This window comes from Cynocephalus volans, chromosome 12, assembly GCF_027409185.1.
Source record: "Cynocephalus volans isolate mCynVol1 chromosome 12, mCynVol1.pri, whole genome shotgun sequence".
Lineage (NCBI taxonomy): Eukaryota > Metazoa > Chordata > Mammalia > Dermoptera > Cynocephalidae > Cynocephalus > Cynocephalus volans.
In genome coordinates this window covers 96,926,636-96,947,342 of record NC_084471.1, presented here as the reverse complement: position 1 = coordinate 96,947,342, position 20,707 = coordinate 96,926,636, and the positions used below count along the sequence as shown (strand labels likewise).

Genomic DNA, 20,707 nt, shown 5'->3' with positions numbered 1-20,707 from the left:
ATGGTATTGATTATCGTTTTTTGGGTTCAAGATGCAGGACTCCATTCAGGATTTCTTGCAGTGCTGGTCGTGTGGTGGTGAACTCCCAGTTTCTGTTTGTCTGGGAAATGCACTATTTCTCCTTCATTTCTGAAGGATAGCCTTGCAGGGTACAGCATTCTCGTCTGGCAGTTTTATTTCTTTTAGCATTTTGAATCTATCATGCCATTTTCTCTGGCATATAGAGTTTCTGTTAAGAAATCTGCTGTTAATCTGACGGTGGCTCCCTTATAAGTGACATGGTGCTTTTTTCTTGTTGCTTTTAGGATTCTCTCTTTGTCTTTGAGCTTTGCCAGTTTAACTGTAATGTGTCTCAGAGAGGATCTTTTTGGGTCAAATCTCTTTGGGGATCTTTGAGCCTCCTGGATCTGAAGGTCCATGTGTCTCCCTATGCCTGGGAAGTTTTCCATTATTATTTCATTGAATAGATTTTCAGTGTCTTTTCTTATCTCCTTCTCTTCTGGAACACCCGTGATTTGGATGTTTGTGCACTTAAGGTTGTCTGCTAGCTCTCTTAGATTTTCTTCATCTTTTAAGATTCTTTCATCTTTGTTTTTTTGTCCACCTGTGTTATTTTGAAAAGACTATCTTTGAGATCATAAATTCTTTCTTCTGCTTGCTCTAATCTGCTTCTTAAGCTTTTGGTTGATTTTTATTTCACTGAATCAATTCTTCGGTTCCTGGAGTTGTGCTGCCTTCTCTCTTAAGGTATTAATCTCTTTGTAAATTTCCTCCTTCATATCCTGGATATTTTTTCTCGTTTCATTGTGTTGCCTGACTTTTTTCATATGTCACTGAGTTTCCTTAAGATCGTTGATTGGAATTCATTTTCAGTTGTTTCAAGGGTTTCCTGCTGTATGGGGTCTGATACTTGAAAATTACTGTATTTCTTTGGCAGTGTCAAATTATCTTGGTTTTTAGTACTTCTAGTATCTCTACATTGATATATGATCATTTGGTAGAGCAGTTGCTTTTTCTATTACTGTGGAGTGGGCTTGAGAAAAGAGATTACTTTTTCTAGTCTCTGCTGCTAACTCTCCTTGTGTCAATGCAGTCAAGTAGGCAGCAGGCCACCCGCATGGTGGGTGTGGCTGCTACTGTGGTGGCATGCCACCCTTGTGGCAGCAGTGGGTGTGGCTGTTGCTATGGTGGACCACCTGTGCAGAAGTAGAGTTTTCAGCACAATCCTGCCTTCTGCTGGGTGGGAGATGCTGCCCACAGCTCCTGCCTAGGACCCCCAGGCATGCTCCTGCCTTCTGCCAGGCTGCCCACAGCTCCTGCCTCAGACCCTGAGTGTGCTCCTACTTTTGGCCGGGCAGTGGGGGTTGCCTGTGGCTCCTGCCTAGGACCCCAGGTGTGCTCACAATCATGCTCTTGTGATCACAGTCTACCTAAAACCAAGAAAGCACTAAAATTATTGCTGGAATTACTTTCATTTGAATTCTCTGTCTTCTATTTCTTAATTATTGGTAAAATAATAATAATAAGCTCTAAATATTGCTTTAAGGATTATGCATAATTCATCTAAAAGACCTAGAACAATCCCTGGCGTATATTAGACACTTAATATATGCCAGCTATTACTATAGTTATTATTCTTTCTCTCTAATTATAGAAGTTAGTATGGGCTTAATTATAATTACCTGATAACTAAAAATCTCTTTCTCACTCCGAATGCTAAGTGGAATACACAAAAAGATAAACACATTAATCAACTAAACAAGTACAGCAGGTTAATGGTATTTCTTATTCCAGTGAAACAGAGTATCATATTTTTATGTACTAAATATATATAATAAATCATCTTATTATAAATTATGCACCAATATATTTGGAAAATATTGTAATGAATTATCATAATGGATTATCAAATTCTTACAGCAAATGGTCCATGATTTGTTTCCTTAAAGCTTAAACTAATGGAAAAGGCTTGGGAGAAATTGTCATTTTGAAGAAAACAGATGCTGGATTCTTATGGCTTAAAAGGAAGTTTGACATTCATTTCTTAATATTCTTAAAAATTACTCATAGGTTCAGCTTTTATTAATTCACAACTCTTCAAAGTTAAGTATTGAAAGGGGTCCTGAAGTCCAATCTTCCATCCAGTATTTGAATTTCCATGGCACCATCTTAGCCGAGTGAATGGATGGCCGCTGCACGGGGAGTTAGACAATTAAATCTCTGTTAGTCCCCATAGCAGCACATGTTTTATTAATGGTTTATCTATATCTTTTTAAGATTTTGTTCTCTGCAAATCAGAAACAAATTATAACCATAGAAGAAAAAAGGAAGATGGACAATGGATAAGGAAACAAGTGAGAAAGTTATCAATATTTAGCTTCATTTTTTTCTCTGTCAATTATTAAATAGTAACACAGGTAGGAGTCATGACCAGTGACGATACGAAATATCAGTCTTACCCTGTGACTATTTTATTGTTCACTATTACTCTTATTCCGAAATTACAAGTTTTCTTCATTGTCTCCCAACTATTCTTTTTTAAAATTCTTTTAGTCTTTTTTCTTCATGTGATTCCATTTACCTTCATGCCTCTCTCCCGACTCTCTGTTTGGTCAAGTGTTCTTTGATTTCTATAGTACGCTCATATGGTTTTGCCTTAATAACCCAGAAACTGAGCTATAATAATAAATACTCTGACCCACGAGGAGCAACTGGACAGCAACAGTAAGAATACATGGTTAAAGTCTCAATAAATGTATGACAAATAGATGGACGGATGGATAGACAAATTTAATTTTACAAATATTTATTGAGATCCAAATATCAAAGTACTGTTTTAGATTCTGTGACAGATAATAAGCGAGGTTTGATTCTCTGTCCTTGGGAGGCTAAAACCTACCAAGACCTTTACATACAGAATGAATCAAACATAGAACAAAGCAGATAATGAGAAGCAATACAAAGAAAGAAGAAATTTTTTTAAAAAGAGAGAGAGATAAAGAAGAAGAACGAAGGGAAATCTTATGCAGGGAGAAGGAAATAGAAATAAAGTTAATAAACAGAAAATTTATATTGATTGTAAATATTATATTTCTGGGTATTCAAGACAAGAAAGTCATAATTCAGAACTTCAAGCACATTAACATTTGTTTTAAAGTCATGTGGATCCCACACCCAGCCATTGGTGAAAGTACTGCATGCTACTTTATTAAGTCTCTATCATGAATTGAATAATAGATTTGTAAATAACGATCTTTTGTTTAACATAAACAGCATAGATTATTGTTAACTGGCATGGTATACTTGTGTCAGGCCACCAAGAACAGCCGTCTTTACAAACAGAGGCTTTGAAATAATAGGCAAATGCATAAAAAGAAATTTAAATATTTCTGTAAAGAATCTTATGAAAATGTTTCATCATTGCTATTAGATTTAGTACCATTAAAATTAAAATGGTAAAAAATAATCTTTTAAAATTATTCAGTGATACAAAATTCCTATTTTTTACCTTTTAAAATACATATTGTAATGAGCAATACAATGAAATGCTAATTTTTAAAAAGTTCAGTATGTCAAGTAAAAGTAATGGTATTTCCTTACCACCAAATACCACAGATTGATTTATATAAATGCACATCCTTTCAAAGAATGGAATCCTTTCACTTGGTGCAGTAAATTGCACAGTGTCTTTTTACAGCTGTTCCCAATGGCAAAGATTTTTCGAGCTTCATTTATAAAACATAAATATGAGATTGTTGTTCCAGGCTTCTTGTAATTCAAAATAGCATCAGTACTGGCTGAACATGTTACTCATGCATTGGAAATTAAGAAACAGTGACAATTTAAACTTAGCATTGTGAAATAAAGATAAATGTGCAAAATATCCTAGTTTTATTCTGTTTTATATGAAAGATTTGGACATATTTTTTCTTTGTATATTGGTTTAAGTAGACGTTATGAATACCTAACAAGAATAAAAGGATTTTGGTAAAGGAGAAGAGACATTTAAAATTGATTCTACCTCTTACTGTAAGTGCAATCTGCCTGTTTCTAGGTTTGTATAATCTCATATGCAGAGTGATGTGACCTTACAGAGATTAGATAGAGGGCTGTTAGATTACAGGAAGAAAGGGACTAATTCTTTCTGGGGTGTCATAAAGGCTTCTCAGAGAAGGTAGCATTTGAAGAGAGAGAGAGCGTCAGATATTTGAAGTAGAGGAAGGGATATTTCAGCCAGAAGGAGCACATCAGTAGAACCAGAGGCAGGGAAGCACCCAGGGGCATACGAGACTGATGAATTTGCCTGTTTAATGGGATTCATGGAGTTGTGGCAGAGAAACCATGACATAAGATGGGATGATATGTTGCGGACAAATTGTGGAGGGTTTTGAGTGCCAAGTTAGAGAATTTAGTTTTTATTTGGTAACGAATAAGAAGCTCAGTGATTTCCAAGTTTTTAAATGCAGACCATTCAATTGATCAGAGCTGGCTATTTACTAGACACTTACAATGTGCCCGGCTATGGTAGCTAGTTTACAAACATTACCCAATACAGTCATCACAAAAGAATAGTTGAAAGAAGTTTTAACCCCATTTTCCAAATGAGAAAACTGAGTCTGAGAGGCCATACAATTTGCCTGTGTTCAACAATCTAACAAGCAAAAGGTTTTTTTTACCAAAAATTTTGTGCTCATCACTTTTCATAATCCTGCTGTTTTCATAATCCTATTGTTTTACCAAGATCTGATTACTTCATAATCCTGTTACTCTTCATAACCTATATTTTGAAGAAGGGAGTAATAGGAGAGAGAGTAATAGGAGGCTATTTTAATAGCACACTGAGAAGTAATATTTCTGATTCAATTATGTTTGTCACTAAAGTAACAGCCATTCGAGCTACCATAGTTCCCGAAAAATGCACATTGAAAAATTGCATGATTGCTATTTTAGAGTTTTACTATGATGTATAATGTTGAGGGTTCTTATGCAAATGAAAATTTGAATTTCTTTTACTGTCTATTAGGTTTCTTATGTGATTCAGAAAACTTTGTAATGTCTCTAACAAGAAGAGCTTCCCTAGCAGGATTCCTTAAGTGTAATTCCCATTTTTTTAAATTATCAAAATTAAGCACTTAGTATGCATAAGGCATAAAATATGGCAAGAAGCTTAATTACATTTTTTTTTCATTTTAATCTCACAACCTTGAAAGGTAGGTATTCTTTTCCCATTTTACAGATGAGAAAAATAAGGCTCAGAGAGGCTTAGTCTGTATGTGATGGAACTGACATTCATATACAGATTTATTTGCCTTTCAGTCTTTCCACTAAAGCCAAAGGCCCTGTAACTCCTCATGTAATAAAGGTGAGTGATCTTAAAGTCACACTCACGTCTCATGGTTGAAAAAAGATTAAGGTAAGAGATAGTCTGCGACACAAACCTGAAACGCAGTGTTAACTCTGCAGGCTTTGGAATCAGAGCAAGTGGGGTTAACCTCAAATCCACCACCTTCAAGCTGGGTGACCTTAGATATGTTACTTAGTCTTTCTGAGGCTCAATTGCTATATCTGGAAAGTGCAAATAACAATATCTACTTCAGAGTGTTGATAACAGTATTAAGCAAAGTAATGCCTAAAAAGTGCTTAACACAAAGTAGGCTCTTAATAAAAGTAAGCTCTAGGTATGCAACTCTAGGTATGGTGTCTCCTTGATTCCTGTGGCTTCAGTTACAATCTGTGAGTCAATCACTTCTGCATGTTAGGATCAGACCTCTCTTCTCAACTTGGGATCATGTATCCCATCCCCTACTTGGCATCTGCACTTTGATGTCCACAGGCATCTCATACTCATTATGAATCAAATTGAACGAAACAAATGATATATGTCACCCTTCCTCCTTCCCTGCCAATATCCGCTCACCTGCAGTCTTTCCTATATATGATGGGGGGGGGGGGAGTAGTGTGTGTATAAGATCAATACCTCTACCAGCCCACAATCAATCCATTCCCAAGTAACTAAGCTCTATGCCCTCTAAATTTCTCCTGGGATGGCCCTGGTCCTAGCTAATCATCTCTCTCCCAGACTACTTTAGTCGCACCCACTTCTGACTGTTCTCTCCAGCAGTTCTCCACACTGTAACCAGAAGAGTCTTTCTGCCCCAAGACCTAAATAAAATTGACTGTAAAAGTCATTCCACTCTGATGAAAATTCAAATCTCCATTGGGATTCTCGCTAATTTGGTGGAAACTTTCATCTTCCTTCAGGCACCAACTGCCACAAGCGCTGCTCCTGTGCCCTAACACATCAGTATGAAACTTAGCCCCTTCAGCCAGTTCCACAACTGACCCATTGTACAAAACATTTGTGAGCTCAGCAGACTTTAGTAAAGATAGGGATTCAGGAGATGGAGAAGTGTTTACTATTCAAAATGCTAACTTCAAATGGCACATTAGGTATTTCCAGCTTCAAAATGCCCTTTGGCTCCTTCACCATCTGGAGATTTCCTTTGGCCCCTTCTCCACCCCAGCACCACAGAATCCCGCAGGCTCTTCTCCTGTGTTTTCTCTATCCCCTTTCCTCTTATCTCTCCCTTACTTGCTGGAACAAAGCGACTCCTGTCTTTGAAACTTGAATACTAATTTGGCTGTGTGTTCATTGTTTTAGTTTTTGTTTACTGCTCCAGTTTCCTCTATTCGCACCACCTTCTATCCTAAGTGGTTAGTTACCAAGCATTTTCCAATGAAAGTTTTCCCCCAATAGGAATTCCAGAGCCAGCAGGTAACATAATCAACTTTTTACTTCTATTACAGAATGCAAATATGATCATTTTACTCCCCCGCTTAATAACTCATATGTGGCTTTCCATTGCCTTTAGAATTAAGCTTCCAACTTTTTTAGCTCTGTAAAGTTTTCCATGAAGTAGCCCCCACTATTGGCCATTCTAATGTTACTTTGGTTTCTCAAAAGCATTGTGCTTTTTCCAACCCCAGGTCTTCATATACAATGTTCTTCATTGATCCTGTTCTTTCTCCAACTCACCATCAGCCGGACTTTTAATCGCCCTTAGGCTTCAGCTTAAACAGCACTTATGTAGGTTAGAGCCTCCTGCGAGATGCTCTTTGATCAGCATGTACTTCTTAACAGTGCTTCTCCCACTTGTAATTATTTCGTTACCTAAAATAATTTATTTTCTCTATTTTTCTAAAGACTCCAACCACCACAAGGACGGGAACCAGATTTCTTTTCTTAATCGTCATATTCTCAGCAGCAAGCATAGAGCAGTCACTCAATTTTTAAAAATTACCTGAAGGTAAACATTGGGCAAAGCATGTGTGTGAAGTATTGCACTTCATCTCCCGTAACTTCTGGGCTTTAATTTATCCTGTATACAGGGACGAGTCTTCTAGGAGAACCACGACACAGATGGTAGAGGGCACAGGAAACTGTTTGCTTTAATGTTCTGACCATTTTGTTGCTGCTGATGTTAACAACTCAACAAAGAGGGGAGTTAGAGGGCAGTGCTTACAAAAGGTCACAAAGGCCGCACCTCAATATGCTGTGAACTTGGCAAGTAGGCGCTCTTGTAAGCTATCATCAGGATTTAATTAACTGGTGTCACAGTTGGAGAGACACTTCATGCCTATGGGGAAATTTGACTGAACTCATCCATTCTAAAATAAATAATTAGCACCACCATCCTTCACACTGTCTTCCAATAAGTGGGACAGCTCCATTTTTACAAGCATCTTTCTGAGGCAAAATCATTTTCAAACTATAAATACTAGTAAGGATAAAAAAGGAAGTTGGGAAATAATAAATTCCGGCAAAATTATGTTTGTCAGTGCTTCGTTTTATGAAAATGAAGTTTCACAGGCAAAATTAACCTGTCAGGAACCACTATTTTCGTAACAAATTAAGCCAGAAGAATGTTTCATATTTTTAGAATTTGCCTGATCATTGAACCATTGAGAACAAATCTATTTTGCGGCTTCCTGGGTTGTGGGCCCACCCCTCCTCCTCCGTCCAGCACAGCTTCCAGGTCTCTAACCTTCTCAGCACAGTTGGCCCTAAAACTGTTCCCATGGTAACCTTCAACCAAACAGGTTAGCTCAGGCTGTCATGCACAGGCATAAAAGAAAAGGAAATACCAGCTGCTTTTGTTCTCAATCCCACAAAGAGAAGTAATACTGCTTACTAAATAAATAGACTGAAAGTCAGAATGGTTATTGAACCATATATGAATCGTGGCATTAGGGTCCTGAAAAAGATACAGCTTCTAAAATGTTCATGTCCCAAAGAAAATCAATGAGAAAACAGATCAGATATTCTGTAGTAACAATTAGCTATTGTGTTTGGAAGATCTACTAACTATTGGGTGCCGGGACAAAAAATTTACATGTCATTTTGATTGTTCCCCTTCCCCCCCCCCCCCAAATCTGTCATAATATGTTTTGGTATTCCCATAATTTACATGAGATAACTGAGGCTGAAAGAATTAAAAGGAGAGACTACCACTTAAGTGGGATTTGACCCCAGGTCTGCATGTCTCCAATATTTCTGCATTCTTTTTTTTAGTGACACTGTAATTTTTGAGCATCCATCAAGCATATTTAGAAGAATAAGTCACAATTGGTGCTGAGGGAGTTTGCCACCAATTAAGTACAGACAGGAAAGGAAGCATTTGAGAAATCATTTTGGCACTAGAATCTTACAGTCTGGGAACTGTGGTATAATAGAGTCACAAAATTCGTAGTTAGAATTGCCTGGAGTGCCAGCTCCTACATTTTAATAGAGTAGCCTTGAGAAACCCATCTAATTTCTTTGAGCCTCAATATCATAGCTGTGAATTGAAATAATTTAATGGAATGTATGGGGGATCTAATGAGAAAATGCATTTGAAAGTGCTCTATAAAGTATAAAATATGTACATGGCTATTATTATCCTACATATCACATAAAATCTTGGCACATCTCTTTAGCATAATAGTTTCTTTTTACTTAAAATGTCAGGTTGAATTTTTTCCTCAAGGATGTTTTGTTTAATCTCTAAAATTAAGAGTTCTGCAGAGCTTCCACCCTGAGTACATACGGGTAGTCAGGAAGTAATTACTGAATTATTATGTATAACAAATTGTCATTTTACACACATACACACACATATGGCAACTTGATAAGGAAATATCATTTGTATCCATTTTAAATTAATGCTTAATGGATAACAGAATTTAGTTGTCATTTTGTACTCCGGTTGAGCAAAGCGAATACAGCAGGATCGGAAACTGAAGGGCCAAAGACAGGCAATTCTCAAGGAAACAGCGGTGCAACAAAGTCAAGGGCTGTAATCTGGCATCCTGCAGGCAGAGACTGACCTGCACATGTGTTTTCTTTAGCCAGCATAGCTTGTTTTTGTTGTAATTGTGCTTTCTAATAATACTCCCAGACAATGCATGAACCTTCCAGTTTGCTACCTACTCTGTCACTTCTATCCTCTTATACATGGCTGCTTCTTATCCTTGTATTACCTGCCCAACATTTGAGTTTGGAGCCCCTTTACCAAATAAAAGGCAAATGAGATGAGGCCTCTGTGTTCTGAAATCATAAAGGCAGAAGCGAACGTATCTGAGCAGGTACAACATGAAAGGCACGGCTGCTGTGAACTTGGGCTCAGGTACCAGATCCCGCATGAGTAGAGAACTGACACGCTGTACCTAAAAAGATACATTTAGGACACATGTAAAGAAGTCTGGCATTACACAGCAGACTGTAAATAACATCATCATTCTAGTTGTCATCATTGCTGTGATCATTGGTCAGATGCAATTCTAGGAAGGACAAAGGCACATAAAACCTACCTTCCTCTTTACTCCCAAATAGAGTGTATCCCCAGTGACCTGCTCAGTTCCTGACACAAAGTTGTTACTCAAAATATATCTGAAGAATGACTGAATAAATCATGGATGATTAGAGAGGCCATTCCTACCCTTGAGGTCAACATCAAAATTCTCTTCTGACAATTTCTGAAGTACAGTTGTGAATAATTCTGGGAAAGTGTCAGAAGGAGCCCTGGGAGGGCAGTTCTGGAATTTTGATCTTCCTGAGGAACTGAATGGAAAGACTTTCTAGCTGGAAGAAGTTTCCTGGGAGCTGGACAGGATGTAAAATGGATGAATTACATAATGTCTGCAGAGGATCATGGCTGTAAGTGCTGTGTAAGCAGCAGACATCTTTAATATTACTGTTTAAAAGAGCTGAGCATCCTATTGCTTCTTATGTGGTAACCTTGCACAGCAGAATTTTTCTAAGTGTTCTCTCTAAAATGCACTTCATAAGTCTAGTCTTTGGTTGCGTTTCCTGCTGGAGCCCTGGTAGTGTTGTGGACGTGTGTCACCAGGCAGCTTTGGTGCAGCCAGCACTGGCTCAGACTCTTGCCATGTCTCCCCCGAACCATTGCAACAACCTCCTAACTTATTACACTCATTCAGTCCATACAAATTAAGAACCTCAGTAGCACACAGTATGCCAAGTGCTGGGGATTCAGGACACAGTCCAGCTTTCTAGGAACTTCCGTTTAGTGCTGGTCAGCAGTTGTTCGTTCACGAAATGCTTAGTGAATGGAAAATTTGCATTATAGATAAATTTTCAAATTGATGGGAAAATCCTTGTTCTTTTAACCTACTGAAATATTTGCCAAAATGTGCTACCTGTTCTACAAAATGGGCTTCTTCTATTTTTTACACTAACATATTTTACAATTTACTTGGAATCTCAGAATTTTTGTATCTGAAACTAATTATTCTTATTAATAAATTTTATTGTTCATAAATATAGATAGAAAAGATATAGGATATTGGATTCATTCTCTGAAAATTTCATTTTGGGGAGAAAATATTTATTATTTGTTTTCTTTTCCTTACTATTCACCTTAAATGCATAGTAGTTCTTAGTACATAAGAGAAAAGCCTATTAACTAAAATATAGACAGATCAAGCACTGAATATCCAAATCCCATAGCACTGGAACCTGGCTATTACTTCTTATTGGTTATAGAAGCTAATTTCTAACTCAGGAAACAATAAGTTTATCAACATCAGATTCATAATTATTAAGAACTTTTTGCTTTATGTTTTAGCAGCCAATAACTGAAGGTGGTTGCAATAATAAAAAGAGGAATCGTCAATTTTGTAAAGTGTTTAAGAAATATATGTCTAATGTGCCATGATGCTTCATAGACAGTGAAATCTTCCAGAGAAAGGGATAATCTTCCAAATGCTAACGACAGCTTTGGGGATGATTGTACCAGCCATGAAAATAAGCATTGGCCCATGTGCTCTCAGGTTGCCGAAAATAAATCAGAGTAAGCTAATCAGATTCAGTCAGTGGGACTAATGAGAAGGAGGCTGCGGGCCAAGTGAGATCTAGGCAGTGAGCCTGAAAGAAATGTCATCTGTGCCATTGCTTTTTGCCTCAGCCTTTCCTGGAATCTATGTTCAGGAGAAAATTCGGAATGTATGCTGCAGGCATGCAATACCTGCTATGAAGTAGAGCAAGAAGCAATAGTCAAAAGTAATAGAAATGGACGTCATAAACTTAGGCGAGGCCAATGCTATTTATTTGGTGACTGTAAAAATATTTAAAAACTATCTTTTTTGAGACTGGGCAATAGTATTGCTTGACTCTGCAGTAAAAATGTTTTCCCCCCAATTTTCTTTACATAACAAAATTTAATAGTTATTCCTCTGATCCAACATTTTCATTTCACACTTGGGAGAGCAGCGGTGCAAATGTCACACAGCTAATTGGTGTCAGAACAAGGTCTAGGATCCACATCTCCTTCTGCCTCTTGGTATTTATCATTCCTGAACTAGAGGTTAGCTACCTGAGGTGGCAAAAGGGGCCTCGGGGCTTGGCTTCAGCAAGGAAAAGGAAGCCCGGGAGCCTGTAACCCCTACTATAGCCAGTCCTGGGTGACAGAAGCCACTGGAGGCACAGTGGGGAGGACTAAAGAGGAGAAAAACACAGGCTGAGTCTCTAAGGACAAGGAAGAGGACTGGCCAGAGATGGGTACCAGTCAGAAATCCTAGGAAGTCTTCCACTGTCGCTGATAGATATAGCAACTATTACCTATCGATCCTCCAATCTGGACCAGGCTTTGCACTGAGCATTTAAATGTTTTTTTTTTTTGCTCTTTATAACAATCCTCAGAAATAAGTGTTATTATCCCATTGTACCCAGAGAGATTAAATAATCTGCTAAGAGCACAGCAGTAGGCTTGGAATCGGGGGACTGAGTTTATAGTCCTGCTCTGCAGCCTGTTGCCTGGGAGAGCTTGAGGAAGTCCAAGAATCTCTTAACTTCATCTTCTTGATTTATAAAATAGGGCAATCCTGTAACTCATGGGATTTTTGTGAGAATTAAATGTCTTTTTAAAAAATGCTAATATTATAAACTCAGAGAATACTAGTTGTATTTCAAAAGTTATGTGTTTTAGTTTAGTTTTGAGTCACTCAGTAACCTTTACATTATGGAGGTTCTATACACATTTGTTTAACTAACTTCAAAACTCTACAATATTCTGTAATTATGTTCACTGGATGTTTTATTCGCAGGACATTGGAGAGCTATCCACTTATTAATTCAACAACAAACAAACATTAGCTGAGTGTCAGCTTGGCATTTGGCACCCTGCTAGGTGTAAGCAGTAAGCAAATGAGTAAGACAGGAAACTTGAACTCCGGGAGCTCAGACGCTAGTGGGTGAGGTGCCCTCGAATACACAGTCATAACACGAGCTGAAGTATTCTTGGTTACTCTGCAAACAGTCCAGCTGGCACCTGTCTTGCTGCCTGTCTGGACTTCCACTTTAGATGGCGCCCTCTTCTGTTGGAGTGTTGATTCTTTCCGACTCTAAAGCTCCTGATGAGGGTTGCTCATCGTGGTCCCCCACCCCCAGGTCTGAGCAGGCACTTTGACTTGGTCTGGGTGAATCAGAGTACCCAGTCCCTCCCCTATGAGGCACATGTGGACTAAGCCAGGACAACCAAAATGCTTCTTCTGAAATTTCATAACTGGAATTAGTGAAAAGAGCTCTTTTTCCTCTATGGTTTCAAGTATGTATAGATGCAAGCTGGAGAAGTGTCTGTCTGTAATTTCTGCTCCTCAAAGATAGTTGTTTGAGGTAGAGGCCCTGATTGGGTCTGAGGCCCTGGCCACAGCCATCCTAAGGCCCAGGCATTGTGCCGTTTGGCGATATGAGTGAATAAATCCCTCTATTGCTTAAGTTGTTTGAGCTGAACTTGCAAAATTGGCAACCCAAGGTCCTGGCCAATACAAGAGAACTGTTCAGTGCTATGAACATACAGATAAGAAAGCCATTAATTCTGCTTCTGCAGACGGGTATGAGGAAGGTCTCAGGGAGGAAGTAATGTCTGAGAGATGTTCAGGAGTTTGTCAGGGGAACACAGGTCAGAAAAGTGATTTGTTGAAGGGGTACGAGGATCCACAGTCTTCTGCAGTGGTTAGATGACAGTGGCAGGACGTTCAGAGCAGAGGGCTTGTAGCCCAAGCCCAGGATGCACCTTGCTGAGGAGTTTGGATATTTTTTAGGCCCAAGGAAATCGTGAACTATTTTAATGCAGAAAAGTGATATGACTAGGTCACAGTTTAGAAAGACCTATCGATTGACATGAGTGCTGTTACTCTTGCCTTTTCTCATACCCGAGTCTTTCCTAACCAACGACGACACTGCTAGCACTCCATATCACACCCCGTTAAGTTGGTCTATAGAGAATTCTAAGGAAATCAGGAGAAACAGAAGAAAAGAAAAGGAAAATTTTGTAGGCAGAGAGGTTTGACGAGAGAAGAATGCTAGGCTACGGGAAAAACAGAATGGTAAATGTGTTGCCGGAAACCTTAGGTACAATAGTCATTTCAGCTCTAGTTTTGGCTGCTGTTGCTGCTGTTGCGTTGTTTTAGTGCTGGGATTTCCATCAAAAGGATGCCAACACTGATGACTTTTCCTTGAGAAGAAGGGGAGATGATGAGCAGGAGAGGCTGAAGCCCACCTTCACGTTACTCGTTTTCCCCGCCTGATCCCAGTGATGCTTCCACCATGAGGCCGCAGCAGGAGCTAGAGAGGGCTCTTCGTTTTGCCTAGGAAATGCATTTTATTTCTACACTAAAGCAAGCTGGCGGTGCTAGAGGAAGAATTGGTGCCCCCAATGGAGAAAGGATCCAGCTCGTAGAGCTGGCAGCAGGAAGGGGATGGGAGCTTTAAGGAGGAACAGGAGTTAGCCCTCAAAATGCGAGGGGGAAGGAGGTGGCAAGAACAGGTGTACCCTTGGGCCTCCATGAAGACAGGAGTGAACGACTTCACTAGGACTGTCAGGTGCCCCAGCTGCACCTTGAGGCTGTCAAGCATGAGCACAAAGTGTGCCAATAGCCTCTGAGGCACAATCAGAGAGGTGGGAGGGATCACACCCACTCTTGAGGCCTGGCACCTCTGGGTGCCTGGGCATCTCTTGCATATCTGTAAATCACCAGCACACTTTACTTTGGTCAACAAATGCTCCTCCTGTGCACAGCACCAGGGCTTGCTCCTGGGATGGCCACTGGCACTTCCCTGCTCCACTGAGCAAGGGACAACCACAGCCCAGCTGCTCCATGCTTCTGATGGCCAAGAAAATTGTTCACAACACTCTCGGTCTATTTTGTTCACGTGCTATTGATTCCTTACCCTCTCGGGACACTGACAGAGCAAAGTTGGAGGGCATGGGTACAAGATTGGAGTGTACTTGGGGCATAAAGTGTTAATGATGCAATAGCTCAAGATGTGGCCTAGGAGGCTAGGGTGTGTCAGTGATTGTCAGCTAGTAGGTAAGAAAAAGTATAACGGGAAAGAGATCAGCATCTACAGAAGCAACCCAGACCTTTTTAGTTGTGTTAAGAATGGTACTGACAGTTGCTTGAATTAGAAGTAGAATTCTATTAATTTCAAGTCTTAGTCAATAAAGTGCTGTGGTTGACATCAACTTTCTTTAAAAATGTTCTACAGATGAATAAGCCTGGCTTAGTCAGGACTTAAGGTACATTTGGTGTCAGTACTAACCTATGTTATACAGGTAATAATCTAATATCAATTTTTCTTTTTAATGATTAGGAATGTTTATATATGTGTATTTGATTTGGGCATGAAGAAGTGAAGAGAAGCAGTTGAAGACCTTTGTTCTCTCTCTTGGCAAAAAAGGGCCAATGGGCTCAGGACACAACCACAGGCAAAAGGAAGATAAAGAAGCTTGTTGTTAAATTGAATGTTCTTCAAATACATATCTTTCTCCCACTGTCCCCTACTCCAGGGAGGAACAGAAGACCCCACCCCCTCTGTTGGACTGAATCACAGACCCCTCTGCCCTGTCCTGTGCAGGTCGTGAGACAGGCAGTTGAAAAAAGATTCTAGAAGCTGATGGCAGAGTAGACATGCTTTATCTGACGTGCACTCTGCTGCCAGCAGTTCAGAGCCATCATCTTTTATACCAAAATCGCACACTAGTGGCAACGAGCTAAGGCGTACATGGGCTCACGTGCACACTTACACCACTCTTACATAATTGTTTACAATGGATGTGCTGAATCACACCCAGCTGGGTATGAGGCGAGGGGGCCTGACTATACTGCGTCCGTTTTCCTCACACCCTCCATTCTAGGGAGTTCACGTGTAAGGCCTGAAATGGTGAGGATGAAGTAAAAGGAATACTATTTGCAAAGGGGAAGAAGCTATCAGTTGCTATCTTAACTTTCAGACATCCCCGTCCCAAGGCCCTTTTTGCTCCTTTAGATAAACCCCCCGGGAATCAATTCAAGTGTAGAACAAGCCTTTCCTCTAGAGGAGCCCTTAAACACCAACATGGAATAGGAAGCTCCTAGATTAACAGGAAGAGGGAGAAAATGGACGGCACCTCAGACCCTGGCAGGGGAAGGGATCTGCCCCTCCATTACCCTGCAGTCAGCCAGCCAGCCGCCAGCCTTTATTTCAATACGTCCCATATAAACGTTGGCTTTTTCCTTTTCTATTTCCCTGTCCTTCCCTATTTCATACAGAGCCTCTCTCACCTCCACTGGAGGCACTTGTTTCCTTGACCTTCCATTCCTTCTCTTCTAACCTTCCTATGGAAGGAGTGGAGAGAGGAGAGAGGTTTTAGGTCATCTTCTAGGTCAGGGCAACTTGTCCTCAGAAGGCAAACCTTGAAGGGAAGTGCTCCAAGTTCTGGCCCAGATAGGGGCAGGTTTCTTCCCCCAGAACAGCAACAGGCAGGCAGATAGACCAGTTCCAGAACACAGTGATCTCGATGGGAGGTGCCATCAGAACTGAGTAGCAAGGAAGGAGATTTCAGGGGGCCAAAACGTGGGGCACGTCTTGTACTGGTCTCACCCTGATGGTGGAAGACCACCCCTGCGCTAACCTCCCTTCAGATGACCGTGTGCATCACCACACAGCAATCTTGTTCACTGTAGCTGTGTGTGCAGAGGAACAGGAGGTCTTCTCCAGGTCCTGGTGTAGAGGCAGCACTCGACTTGGGCTCTAGTTATTTTGAAATTCCTTTTGGTTGCATGGCTTCATTCTTTAGGACACCATCTAGGACTGAAGAACTGAGGACAAACCAAATGTGTCATGGCTATATTGCAAGGATTCTCTTGATTTAAAAAAAAAAGGGGGGGGGAAGGGCTTTGTGATTAAACAACCCAGAACTATATTCAGTTCTAGAATTTCCTTTTTTTTTTTTTTTTAAGTTTCTAGTTCTCTGGTGAGATTTTCTGCCTTTTCATTTATTATGAGCAACCTTTTTAACATTATTAAGCATAGTTATAATATCTGATTAAAAGTACTTATTTGCTCCATTCAACATGTGGATTATCTCAGAGGTGGTCTTTGTTGATTGTCTTTTCTCTTGAAAATTTGTCACAAAATTTTCTTGGTTCTTTGTATACTGACTAATTTTGAACTATTTCTTAAATATTGTGAATACAGGCATGTGTCATTTAACAATGGGAATACATTCTGAGGAATGCATCACTAGGAGATTTTGTCATTGTGCAAACATCATAGAGTGCAATTACACAAACTTAGATGATATATAGCCTACTACACAACTAGGCTATACAGTTCCACCACCGTCTTACATGCAGCCCATCGTTAACCAAAATAGCATTATGTGGTGCGTGACAGTATTATGTTGTGGAGACTGCAGACACTAATATGTTTTTCTAATGAAATTAATATTTTTGTCTTAGCAGGAAATTCACTTGGTTGGGTACAAACTACACACTCTTGTGAGCTGCAGCTCAAACCTTAGGATAGTTCTTTTAGCTTCAACTGGGCTGCTTGTATTCTGCCCTGCACATGCATGGCTCAAGGGTCAGACTGAGGTTTAGGCAGAAATTAGGGGCCCCTCTCTCTGGCTCCCTTCTCTTAAGGATTCCCCACTCCCTTTCCTTAGTCTTGATTGGCCAGATTCTTTCATCTTTTGTATCCAGCCAGAAAGACTATGAGAGTTTGTCAGAGTTTTAGCCATCTCACATGGTGCTGAGTGCAGACTCTGTCCTCTGTCTCTAAACTGAGATAGGTGATAGATAGATAGAGAGAGAGAGAGAAAGAGAGAGAGAGAAAGATAGATAGAGAGATAGAGAGATAAAGTGATTGATAGATAAACAAAAGTAACTCATTCTGTGCCAGTACCTTCTCTCAAGTGTCAACTTCCCTCCAGTCTTTCTGCCTTTGTTCATGTTGCAGTCTTTGGTCAGTGGTTTGTTATTTTGTCAAAAGTGTATGGTTATTATCCGCTGGAGGGACAGCCAAGTAGGAGTTCACATGGTCATAACTGAAGCAGAACTCGCAGAAACTTATTCCAAAAGAAGGTAATGGGGAAGGGAAAGAGGAGGTTATATTTGTGAGTTCCGTGTATGTGCCAACACATTAAATGCTTTCCCTGTACTTCTCTGTTTTCTTGTTTTATGCTTCTCACCTAAACAATGAAATGCTCTTATGAACTTTATACTAGCCTCACAGTTCCACCTGGACCACTGGCTGTATAGAATGGCTCACATTTTATGTTTGTTCTGAGAAATGCATTACTCTGTTGTCAGAAATCTGCCCATGTCTCTGAGAAGGAGAGACAATGTAGACAAAGGGATATTGTAAAATTCATGATGATGATCTCACGTCACAGAAATCTGCCTAGGACCACCCACATCAAGAAGCACCTAGCAGGTGCCAGGCAGTAGTCTTGGAGCTGGAAATAAGATATAGTCTCTGGGGCCGAGCCCGTGGCGCACGCCGGAGAGTGCAGCGCTGGGAGCGCAGTGACGCTTCCGCCGCGGGTTCGGATCCTATATAGGACTGGCCGGTGCACTCACTGGCTGAGTACCGGTCATGAAAAAGACAAGGAAAAAAAAAAAAAAAAAGATATAGTCTCTGACCTTAGAGGGCTGTAGTCTAGTACGGTCAGAATACCAGAAACACAATTTAGTCTATTATATGGTAAGAGAGAATTAAATTTCTATTAATGTCAGATATTCTTTGTAAGTGCTAGGACCCATAAAAACTAGATTTCTTTAAAAAATATGAAAAAAAAATTTATCAATACATTTTTAGGTTTATAAAGCCTTTCTTAGGGTACTGATGTGTATCTTGTGCTTGATTTGGTTGCTGACAATATGTGAGGTTCCAAAATCAATAACTAGATTAATTCTTAAAAGGTGGACGCCCTCATATACTTAATGCAATCAGCAATTTTTTCATTCATTTAGCAGATACTTAGCAGTTATGAGCTGTGTGACAGACGTAGTGTTAGGAAAATAAGTCAAGAAGAGAAGACAGGCAGACATGTGGATCAATAATGGAGCTAATTTTTTGAACTTGTGACTTGATCTTTCTGATCCTCTATTTTCTCAGCTACCAAATATGATTGAAAATAATAATACCTATCTCATGTGGTCATTTTTAATATTAAATGAGATGATTGTAGTTACAAAGTGTCTGGCATACTACCTGGATCACTGTAGATCCTTAACAAGTTTTGGCAATTTTTTTGTCCCACTGTTATAGAAGAGAAATCTGAGGCTCAGAGCAGTAAAATAACTTACTTGTCCAAGATATCACATACCCAGAAGATAAATTAAAAACAAAGTAGAAAGTGATACAAAGTACATGAGTCTTTTTTGAAACCAGTGGGAAAGATTTACTCTGCCTATGGAGTCTGGGACAGAGTTAAGAAGGAATATTTAAACCAACTGCACAAATAGTTTTTCAAATATTGTCCATAAACATTTATCTGGAGACTTGCAGCAAAGTTTTCAGTCCACCCAGTGCTGACTTTCTCATAGATGCCTGCACATCTTCAGTCTGGTCCCTTCTTCACCATCTTAGCTTCTCTTATTAAGGGCTGGTTAATCTTTAATGAAGAGGATTATCATAGGTTTCTCAGTCCTACTTTTTTTTTTTTTTTCAGAACTGACAGGTGAGAGAGTAAATAATTGCTTTGATACATTCTCCTAGAATTTTCCTAGGACTACATTAGCATTACTCCCTCTAAAGTAAAAAGAGTATTTCTTCAAACCGTGTAACTTCTCCAGCTTAGCTGAATCCAAGGACTTCCCTGGAACATGAGCGTCAGGATGAATTCCATTCATTATTTACTCATCCATGTGATGTTTATTTTGTCTTGATTACATGATGCGATCCATAAACTGGAAGCAGCTTTTCAGTAGAGAAGAATCCTCAAAATAAAACCCTAAGAAGAACATGAGTCATAAGAGGGATAATCTCTCTCTTTCTGATTGTCTTTATGTAACTAAAGTATCTATGTAACTCTATTTTAAGAAATAACTTTATCACAAAAGTTTTAGAAAAATTATCTCAGTATAATTTTATTGCTAATAATCTGAATTTGACCTCTATCTCCTTTTTTTTCTCTTTTCTTAAACAGAATGCTACAACTTTCCATGTAACTGTCCAAGACGATAATAGCATCATCATTTCTTTAGAAGCTTCGGATGTCATCAGTCCAGCATCTGTGTATGTCGTGAAGATAACTGGTGAATCCAAAAATTATTTCTTTGAATTTGAGGAATTCAACAGCACTTTGCCTCCTCCTGTTATCTTTAAAGCCAGTTATCATGGCCTTTATTATATAATCACTTTGGTAGTGGTGAATGGAAATGTGGTTACCAAGCCATCCAGATCAATCACGGTGTTGACAAGTAAGCACCATGTGTACTATTGTCCTCTGTGTTTCTTCTTCGAGTGTATTCTCATGAGTCTGTAATTGAAAGAAAGTCAGCCCAGAATGGCAAAATCACTCTCCTTGAAGTCAAGTGACACAGATTCAAAGTTCCACATTATATTAAGAATACAGGTTCTTGCCAAAGTTTGATTATGTTTACTGTTTGCTTTTCATTAAACAAAAATCTGTTTTAAGCCAGAAAAAAGGAAACCTCAATGAAGTAATGTATTTTGAGACTGAATGATAATTTTAGATTCATGATTAGACAATGTAATTTTCTGCTATATACTTAATAGTGTGACCATAACTTGTCTATTTTTTTTTCAAATTTAATTATACATTTTTAGCTGAGAGAGAGACAAAGATATCTTTATCAGTTGCTATTTTTCACCTCACCCTCAAAATAGTCTTGACTTCCACTGTCCCCCCAAAAAATG

The 20,707-nt window shown here is 39.4% G+C and overlaps 1 protein-coding gene across 1 annotated transcript in view; it reads left to right on the top strand.

Annotated features, from left to right (window-relative positions):
* PTPRO (protein tyrosine phosphatase receptor type O) overlaps nt 1-20,707 on the top strand; it is a 239,063-nt gene that overhangs the window by 103,220 nt on the left and 115,136 nt on the right. Inside the window, exon 2 of the mRNA XM_063115709.1 lies at nt 19,974-20,247. Within this exon, the coding sequence (XP_062971779.1) occupies nt 19,974-20,247 (274 nt within the window). The remainder of the gene's footprint in view (nt 1-19,973; nt 20,248-20,707) is intronic.